The 10,110-nt window shown below is 53.2% G+C and overlaps 1 protein-coding gene across 4 annotated transcripts in view; it reads left to right on the forward strand.

Annotated features, from left to right (window-relative positions):
- Mgll (monoglyceride lipase) overlaps positions 1-9,294 on the forward strand; it is a 103,949-nt gene extending 94,655 nt beyond the window's left edge. For 3 of the 4 annotated variants that reach the window (NM_011844.4, NM_001166251.1, XM_011241332.1), the window contains 2 exons: positions 4,125-4,340; positions 6,585-9,294. In NM_011844.4, the coding sequence (NP_035974.1) occupies positions 4,125-4,340; positions 6,585-6,710 (342 nt within the window). In that variant the 3' untranslated portion in view covers positions 6,711-9,294. The remainder of the gene's footprint in view (positions 1-4,124; positions 4,341-6,584) is intronic. The other variant, NM_001166249.1, reaches the window with a different exon arrangement.
- Positions 9,295-10,110: the final 816 nt, after the last annotated feature.

Consider the following 10,110-nt stretch of genomic DNA (forward strand, 5'->3'; position numbering starts at 1 on the left):
AGGTCAGGGGCAGAGCTGGGAAATGACTTCATCTGCTCAGGAAGTCTGTGCCCGGATCAGTGACTCTTCCCAGCTTCTATGCAAATCGCAAAACTTGTTCCGTTTGCTCTGCTGGGCCTTAACAGCGCACACCATCGCTCTGTGATAGTCACTGCTCTATGAGAAGAGTTCCGTTGGACGCAGGGACTCCTTAAATCTGCACCAAACAGCCAGGTTATCGACCTTCCTACACAAAAGGCAAAGAGAAGGGAAGGAAAACGGAATTATTCCAGCCCCTCTCTCTCACATCTGCGGTATTCTAGAGAATGAAGGCACATCTAAAGGATAGCTCACAGGCCCCCCAGCACCCATCTGCTACCTGTGTCCTTTGGGCCACCTAGAGAGCCCAAGATGTCTCCCTGCTGGGGACATAGAACTGGGGGCGCTGGGCAACAGGGAGATCTCAGCCTCCAGGTGGGTGCTGGAGCCCCGCCCCCATTCTTCAGGAGCGGCTCTGCCTCCCTGCTGCCCTTGAACCTGTGCTGAACTTTAAAAATAGCCGCTCTGCCCACCCCAGGGAGATGGCGAGAAGAGGCACCACAGGGCAGCACGCAGCGGGAGTCTTCAGGCTCATCTTTAGATGACACATTTCCCATGGAGCCTGACAGCTAAAAAAGCCTCCAAAGACCAAGCAGCAATGCTCCCCTAACTGCCCAGTGCAGGGGCAGTGGAGGACTGAAGGGAAGGACTTGGCAGCCAGGTTCCTGGGAATAGCATACTGGGAAGACAAGAGGGCGAGAAGGCGGGATCTGGGGAAGCAGGTGGCTCCCAGTTTAAATGACAACAGATATTTGCTTGGGTTTGCTGTGGAACAGTCTTCCAGCCCACCTCCTGCCTGTCAATTTTACGATGGCCACCCCTGAGTCTTGTTCTCTGTGTAGTTTCCTGAAGCTATAATCTTATTTCCACACCTTCTGGACACTATAGCCCCTTCTACCTCCCTGTAACCTTGAGTCTGTTTTCGTTTGAAATTTTGGAAGCTTGGGGTCAAAAGAAAGCAAACCACTTACCCAACAGCACAGTTAGTAAAGTCAGGATTTGAGCCTAGGTTCATCTCTGGGCCAAAGACACCTGACAGTATATTAGAAACAAAAATGTAGTTGTCAGCACACACACACACACATACACACACACACATATACACAGAGAGAGACAGAGCTGGAGAGATAGAGACAGAGACACAGACACTGAGAGAAACAGACAGATAGAGACAAGACAGACAGACAGAGAGAGAGGGGAGTCCTAGTTAGGTTTCACTGCTGTGAACAGACACCATGACCAAGACAACTCTTATAAAAGACAACATTTAATTGGGGCTGGCTTGCAGGTTCAGAGGTTGAGTCATTTATCATCTAGGCAGTGTCCAGCAGATGTGGGACTGGAGGAGCTGAGAGTTCTATATTCATCCAAAGGCAGACAGGAGAAGACTGGCTTCCAGACAGCTAGAATGAGGGTCTTAGAGTTCACGCCCACACTTTCTCCAACAAGGCCACACCTCCAAGTAGTGCCATTCCCTGAGCCAAGCATATTCAAACCGAGAGAGAGAGAGAGAGAGAGAGAGAGAGAGAGAGAGAGAGAGAGAGAGAAGAGAGAGAGAAGAGAGAGAGAGAGAGAGATTCACAGGCATTGGAAAGGAAGGCATGCAGATATGCTGCCAGGTGTTGACCCTGTGTAGCTACACTCACTCCTTCCCATGCTCAATCCCATAGCCCAGACAAGCAGAAATATTTAGAAAATGCTAGCCATGCTGGCTCAGTGCTGATCTTTCTAGACATGCCCGCAAAGAGAGAGAAGTCCTCAGTGAGCTGACCAAAGGGCTTCCCTCAGTGTCTCACATAGCACGTGCCTCCTGGATCCTCTCACTTCATTTCCTCTGCACCCCCTCCCACACCTCCTGTCCTGCTCTAGTTCTATCTGTGATCTGCCTTTCCTTGACACTGGGACTCCCTCCCCAGAAAGTACCCTTGTGTAAACACAGTCTATGTGACCAGGAAACAGAAACAAAGCCAAGAGCAGGAAGTGGCTGGGGCCCCAGAAGCAATTAACCCCTGGAGTAGAGCCCTCAGGGACCTAGCATATTGGGACATTCTAGGGGAGCAGGACGAAGCCTCTGGAAGGATGGAAATAGCAGGCTTAGTACAGCAGGTGGCCTGAATTCCAGAAGGCCATCATCCTCAGAGCCTGGAGACTAACACTGACAGCAGTGAGAACAGATCCACAGGCAGCAGTATGGCAGGCAGGAGCTGGTCTCCTCCTCTGCCCCAGGCCTTCTCAGAGTTGAGGCACCGTACCTTCTCAGAGTTGAGCCTTGCCTTAGTAATGCCTCACAGTCCTTAACCGAAAGTTCATGGCCAGCTCCCATACTAGCTTATTATTGGCCAGCGTTTAGTCACATGACCACACCTAGTTGCGAGAGAAGCTGAAATGGGTACTCTTTATCTGGAAGGTTCTGTACGCTGCCTAATACCAAGGGCTCTACGAGAAGAACAGGAGTTGAGGTCCAAATGCCAGTGGGCCACTAGACTTTTTAGTGCCATAGTTTCTCTCCTGTATCATATGGGTAACAGAAGCCTTGCTTCCATGTGGGGCACTGCACCAGAAGCAGGAGCTCAGATGGCAGCTGCTGTTCTGCTACACAATGGGGTCCTGGGTGGTACCTCCGGCACCACGTTACGCTCACGTTGTGTTTCTGGTGGGTGGCACAATGGTTACTGTCACTCTTGCTCTTGCCATAGAGACTTGACCAACCCTAAGCCTAGGGCTCTTCCAGTGGTCCCATAACTCTCCTCCAAGTAGGGCTCCCTGGAGACCCTATGGTGGAAAGAAACCTGTGATGGTCTGGGTCCATGGCCAGCTCTCCCCACACTGCCCCTGCACGGCTCTGTCAGGCGCAAGCCCTCTCTCAGCCTGCCAAACAGATGGCCTGGCTCCGTGGGGTTCTCGCCAGCTCAGCTGCAAGAAGTGTCTAATCTGTCCCGTGCAGCTCATCACAAACGGTCAGCTTGACGGGGACTCAGGCCCTGCCCAGCATGGGAAGGAATCCAGGATGTCAGGGTGACTGCAGGACAGCCTGTCCCTCGGGCCAGGCCCGTGGAGGGCTGGCAGCAGAAGTGAATGGGCATAGGTCCGGGCTCAGAGACCTCTGCTGTATCAGACCGAGGAGCCCTCAGTCCCTCCTCACCTTGGTCCCACCATCTGGTTGTCCCAAACCTGCTCAGAGTCTATCTGCAAGGAGAAAAGGGTACCACGGCTTCACGCCGACTCTCAGGAGCCCAGGAGACTTGTAGAGGAGGGGGCATCCTGCTCTGGCCCATGTTTTCTGGGCTCCTCTCTGCATGTCCATCACCTGTCACCCCACATAGACAGATGGAGTTGGGGATGGGAGGAGGAGGAGGAGGAGGAGGAGGAAGCTGACTGTAATGCCTCAATGCCCTCAGAGATGCTCTGGAACCAAATAACCCAAGGGGGTAACATGGTAACACGGTGTTGCTGTATTTTGTTTTGTTTTAGATATAATTTTTGAAACAAGGTCAATCTGACCTTGAACTCAAGCTCACCCTGCTTTGACCTCCCACAGGTTATAAGCATGCACCACCACACATGGCTCTTTTGCTGCTCATATTTGTAAAGTCCAACTCAGTATTGGAAATTTCCTACAGGCCTTTATGTAGATAGCCAGCCCTCCACATCCTTGGATTCCACGTAGGAGAATCGAAACAGCCATCTCTTAGCAGTTCTGCAAGGCCCGGCATTTCTATTGCACTGACCTTGGCCTACATCTGATAAATATCTAGAGATGACCAAAGCAGAGGGAAGGGTGTGTGGAAGTTTCCATTCAATCAACATATCAAGCTACATCAGGCACCTGAGCACCTCAACTTGGGGGTCCCGGACCTGCTCCCCAGGGTATGCTGAGTCCGAGCTATGTGAGACAAGCTCAGGTCTTAGTGCAAAAGTGCAGAGCACAGTTCAGTCAGACCCTCGTTCTCCGGGAACTGAACGAGTTGCCAGTCTCCACAACCCGTGGGCAGGCAGAAGACCACCCTCTTAGGAGCCCACGAGCTGACAGAATCTCCTCCTCTCAGGTTGACCTGTACAACTCTGACCCACTCGTCTGCCGAGCAGGGCTGAAGGTGTGCTTTGGCATACAGCTGCTGAATGCCGTCGCAAGAGTGGAGCGAGCAATGCCCAGGCTGACACTGCCATTCCTGCTGCTGCAGGGTTCTGCTGACCGGCTTTGCGACAGCAAAGGTGCCTACCTGCTCATGGAATCATCCCGGAGTCAGGACAAAACACTCAAGGTGAGGGACAGGAGGCCATGTCACGGGGTGGTTGGGGGGTCAGACCAGCCTGACTGGGAAGACTCCTCAACTGATACAGTTGAAGGGTTAGAGGCAAATGAACTTCGTGACAGCAAATGGTTCTCCAGTTCATTGCTTCACCAGAATGAACCTCAACAAAGGAAGAGAGCAATCTGATGGCATGGGCAAGAAAAAAACCCGTAGCTCGGGTTCTGGGGCCCTTGGGTGAGCCTGGTCTGCAAGGGCATCTACTGGGGTTGGCCCTGTGGTTATGGCCCCCTGAAGACAAGCTGCAGTTGGATGGTGTAACATGTTTGACACGAGGAACAGTCAGAGTATCACCCAGCGGCTTTCAGGACAGATGCTGTTTGGGTCCAGATAGATGTGTATGACATTTGTCCCATTGAACTAGGAGGCACCCCAATTGAGGTGAGACCCTGCTGGGCACTAGTCAGATAATATGTAACTCCCTAGATGAAGCATACCCACCTACTTACCCACATGGTTAGGCTCCTAACCTGCACAAGTGTGTGGATGCCACGTAACCCTCACTGTTTTATAAAGACAGCCAGGTGACTCTTCAAAAGTGGTAGAGTCGGGATTTGAACTGAGGTCCTTGGGCTTCAGTCTGCAGTTTCCCCCAACTCTGCACCACCCTGGCAAATAGTCAAGGGCTCCCCTTGGGTTGCTGCTCAGGGGTGGAGTTCTACCCTGTTCAGCAGTTATCCATCACTTCTGCAACTCCTGATTATTTGGAGGAGGTCCTGAGGACAGTCTGACAAAGGCTCTCCCTCGCCCTGGAGCCTGCACCCCAGTGAGTGAGCACAGAGAAAATGGATGCTCAGAATGCCTGTGAATGGGGGACAGGGGCTGCAGGCCAGGGGGATTCGAGGACACTTCCCTCCCATGAACTGATAGGCATGAACTGTCTGGGAGACTAGCCATGGTAGAACATTCCAGACCAAGGAAAGGACAGGTGGGAAGCTCTTGGTCTTGGCACAGGGAGCAGACGTGAGAACAAGGCTGTCCCAGGAGGAGGGACCCGTGAGAAACACTGTGCAGAGCCTCGGAGAGGAAAGATGCATGCTGCCCTCAGATGGGAGACGCCTGTGCCCCCTGGCATGCAATCCCACCTAAGGAGCGAACACACACAGCATGTGGAGGCTTCTGAAGAATAATAAGTGTGTTGAAAAGCAAAATGAGCCAGGCTCAGACAGCCAGGAGTGGCATGGCCTTAATGGACATGTGTGAACTAAGCCCCTGAACCTACATTGTGAACAAATGACGGTTCCCAGAGCTGGGAGGAGGGACAGACAGGCGGACAGGAGGACTGGTAGATTAGGCACAGATGCAGTTAGATGGCTATCTTGGTGTTCTGTTCCTCCTTGAATATTTCAAAATGAGAGAGACATGTTGGGCACAGAGGAATAAGTAGCCAGGGGTGGTGGAGCTGTTGATTGCCTTATACTGCACTGAAGGCTGCTCCTGGGCTTTGAGCCTGTAGAAGCAAGGGAGCTGGCTGCAGTGTCCCCTGAGATGGGTGACCCCAGCGGACATCAGAAAGAACTCCGAAGGCAGTTGGCAACTGGGTGGGTCTCAGTTCTGAAGGAAGGCTGATTGCAGGGGCATCCTGGCCAGCCGTGTAGTGTACTGTGGTTACTGGGCTGCTGGGGCTAAGGGAGCCACCTGCAAGGGAGGGAGCTGACCAGGACAGGGCAGAGCCATGGTAAGACTGAGGGCCACCGGTCTGCCTCTAGTCACTGACATCCAAGAGTCATCCAGAGACAGCCAAGCCTCAAGGGTCTCTGGGTATGGCAAGTGAGATCCCTGGAGACCTTGCCATGGGTGTCACTGCTATGGGGGGGGGGGGTTGGGGGGAGGGATGGGGAACTTGGGAGAGTGTTGGAAGGTAGGGGTGTGAAGATGGACCAAGGAGCTTCTCTGAAGGAAGGATGAATCTAAGCTTCACCAGCTGGAGAGCCCTGGGAACAGCAGGGGCTATCCAACCGTCACAAAGTTGTAATTCATGACAAGAAGGTGCTGCCTGGGGCAGAGCAGAGATACCTTCTCAGCTGCCAGGGAGCCCGAGGCAGGGCAGCCTAAGCAACACGGCAACGTCCCATCTAAAAATGAAGTAGGGGAAACACTTGGATGTGCCTGCCTGGTGAGCTCGCATGGCGTTGTGCACGCCTGTCCCCGGCCTGTCCTACACCCGTTCTAACTCCCAGTCTCTCCTGCTTGCAGATGTATGAAGGTGCCTATCACGTCCTCCACAGGGAGCTTCCGGAAGTGACCAACTCCGTCCTCCATGAAGTAAACTCGTGGGTGTCTCACAGGATAGCAGCAGCAGGAGCTGGGTGTCCACCCTGAACATGCTGGCCAGGCAACCAGCTCATGGTCTGGGGGGAGGCAGGCAGAGGAAGGGCAGTGCTGGCTGGCTCAAAAAAAAAAAAAAAAATCACAAATTGGAGGAACCCTTAGTACCCTAGTGCAACTTGCTTTGGGAAAAAAAAAAAGGATCATTTGTCATATAGATGGCTACTGGCCACTGATCTACTACCTTAAGGAGCAGGCACTTTATGAAGGAGGGAGTATATTTTCTACACAGAGACTGTGTGGAAATATCCTTTGAATTAAAAAAAAAAAAAAAAAAAAAAAGCAAAGCAGCATTGCCCACCTCTCCCAGCTCCTGTGGGGTTCGGGGACTCTCTGGCAGTCCCAGATCCCAGTCTGCAATAATCAGAGGTCTCTTTCCTCCTGAACCAAGTCCTCTCTGACTGGCTGTCCTCTGGCATATGATGAGGTGGCCTGTATCCCCACAGCTAGCTCCCTAGCAGGCTCATGTGCCCCTCCAAGGCACTTCCTCAAAACGGGCAACTACCCTATGACCTGGTCAGCGACTTTTCAGATGGAAGCCAGGCTGGGGGAAGGGAAGGTGGCCCCAAATAGCTCTTCTCCCCCACACAACTCCCCCCTCCCACCCTGCTGGGAGTTTGGTCACCCACAGCATGTTGTATGTATTTAGAAAGGCACCTTTTCTCAGGTCACTAAGTACTCCATGCTGAGGAGGGTGGCTTTGAAGATAATTGTTTAATATATATATGGTATATTCTAAATTAAAGATTATATGGGTGGGTGGGTAAAGCCTAGGCGGCTTTGGAGGAACCAGTACCCCCACACAGGGTCGGTCTGCCGAGGACCCAGCCCCCTAATTGAGGACTAGTTGGCTCTCCTGGCAGAGAAGACACAGGGTGGAGGACTGTGGCCCTGGGTGGTCCCTCTGTCCAGAGCCACTAGGAGTTGCTTGCCAGTAGCACAGCTACCTCTGGTGGTAGGAGAGACTCCCATGGAGCCACCACGGTGCTGGCTGCCTGCCAGGGGCAGCACAGAGCACTTCAATGACTACCGGCAGACAAGGACCACAGCTGTCTGCACCCCATGCCAGACTGCAGCAGGATGGCCCAGCCAGGCCTCAGAGAGGCTCCCCTGAAGCAGTGAAACCCAAGCCCCCTGTCCTCTCAGGTGCCCGCCTGAAGGCCTCCCCCAGGCCTCACTTAGCGCCAGCAATAACTGGGGCTCACTGCTCTCTTGGAGCACTCACTGCTCTCCTGGAGCACTTCTATCTTTACGGAGGGCCTTGCTGTTACCTCAGGAGTCCTGTCGATGCATGTAGAACCCTGGAAAGGGGCACTGCTGCCAAGGAGAGCTGCCTGGCTGCTGGAAGGGGTGGGTGGGCCTCCAGGAAGGTGGGATCCAAGTGTCCTTTCTGGAGTTGATTCTAGGTCCTGGGAAGGGCCCTCTGCCCCCTCTGGTGACCCTGACCATGCATAGCAGTCAGAGGCTGGCCACCTACTATAGGTCATAAGGTCACTGTGCCCCTCAACAGGGCCCAAGCACTGCATGCAGGGAAGGAAGGGCCCAGGAGCTGTCCAGAGCCCCCTCTTAGCTCTCCTTCTGTTTAGAAAATGAAGACAGAAAGAGTGTGGGAAGAGGGGCAGCCAGCACTCCCTCCTGCTCAGGGAACCCTGGACAGCAGTGGACGGGCATGGGGTATTTTGGCTCTCCATTAAGTTAAAACCATTCCAGACTACTGTGCTCAGATCTGTGACTCTCACCAGGAGCCACCCAAGGCTGCTCCCAAAAGCACACTGACAATGCCACTTTTCCAAACCAAACGCCAGCTGGCGGCTTTCATGCATGACATCATTTAGAGATGCATTTGTATCTGGTTAAAGAACCACTAACACTAAAACCCAGGGGTGGGATGATCAGAAGTTAAGACTGTCTTGTGAAGCCTGTAAGAGTCATGTTAAGAGTCATGTCCCTGCATGACAGCACCGGGGCTCCCTCTGTAGAGAGCTAGGCCAGTCTCGTCAGACTCCGCCCCTGTCACTGGAGGAAGCCTGACCAGCAGGGCTTCACAGTCACCCCCATCACCACAGGATGCAGAGGAATTGGGGTACGGAAAAAATGCTAGGACACACAAGGCTCGGCCTGAAGAAGGTGGAAGCCAGCAAGAAACCGCCGATGGTCCTCCCCCGGGTGAAGGAGGGGAGCCAGAACCCGCAAGAACAGAGCATCTGTGGGCTTTTCCAACAACCATGGACTTAGGGCCTGAAAAGCTTTTTAGAAGGTGCCACCTGCAGGCAGTGGAACATCTCAACCACTAAGCCCCAGTTCCTTAGAGATAGGGGAACAGCCTCCCTCCACCATGTGAGCATCGGGGGAGTGCTCTGCTCACATCCTGCCTCTGGGCCACCTCACACTTCCCTTTCTCTCCTGATTGCTAATGTAACTTTCTAAGGATCACAGTGGGTCACTGGTTTGTCACTGTCACTGCGCCCAGTCACTCCCCACGTATACTCCTAGTGGGGAACCTGTATCGGCTTAGAATTACTAAAGAAGCCAATGTGCACTACAGCTCACCGTAATAAAAACCACGTGCTTTTGGAGAGGCCTGTGTCTGCGTGTCTGTCTGTCTGCCTGGCCTCTCGTCCTATGTGTCAACTCCTCTTGCTAAGAGAACTTCAGGCCTGTGCTGGAAGCAGTGAAGTTGTGTGCTTGTCACCTGGTGAGAAGGACTCGGCAGCCCTTTCCAGGGTCAAAGGTCAATTCAATACCTGGATTTTTTATTCTCCCATGCGTTCTTGGGGAGGTCATGCTAGAGCATAGCCCCCCACCCCCACCCCAGTGCTCGAGCAGCCTGAACAGCTTGCTGTTAACTGAGTGCCTGGCATGGCCACACCCCATCTTTACTCATGTCATTCCCCTGGCTGTGGGTGAGTCTGTTGCTGGAGTCCTGGGCACCTCCCCTTGCTCCCCACAATCTCCTGACCAAACAGCTCTACTTTCCGAGTGTCACCAGAATCAGGCTGGCCCACTTTCGCTATGACCAAATTCCAGCACCTGGGCTGGCGGCCTTCATGCATGACTTCATTTAGAGATGCATATGTGTCTGGGTAAAGAATCACTAACACTGAAAGGGGGGAAATGATCTTCTGGAGCGGGGACAGGCACATGCATGCATCATGTGCCTGCCTGACATGATCAGAGCTAGGGAGCACCAGCTCCCTCGGGGGTCCCTGCCAAGTCAAAACTCTCTCCTATGCAAAGGTCTCTTGAGACCCCCTACTGACTAAAGGCCAAAGTCCCTACTGTGGGTGGTTTCCAAGCTGTACCCTCCATCATTGACAGCCTCTCCATCCCCTGCTTTCTCTCTCAGTACCCCGTGCCACTAGACATGATAGACTAGCTGTCCTCTGGGCACTTT

The sequence above is a fragment of the Mus musculus genome, chromosome 6, assembly GCF_000001635.26.
Source record: "Mus musculus strain C57BL/6J chromosome 6, GRCm38.p6 C57BL/6J".
Classification (NCBI taxonomy): domain Eukaryota; kingdom Metazoa; phylum Chordata; class Mammalia; order Rodentia; family Muridae; genus Mus; species Mus musculus.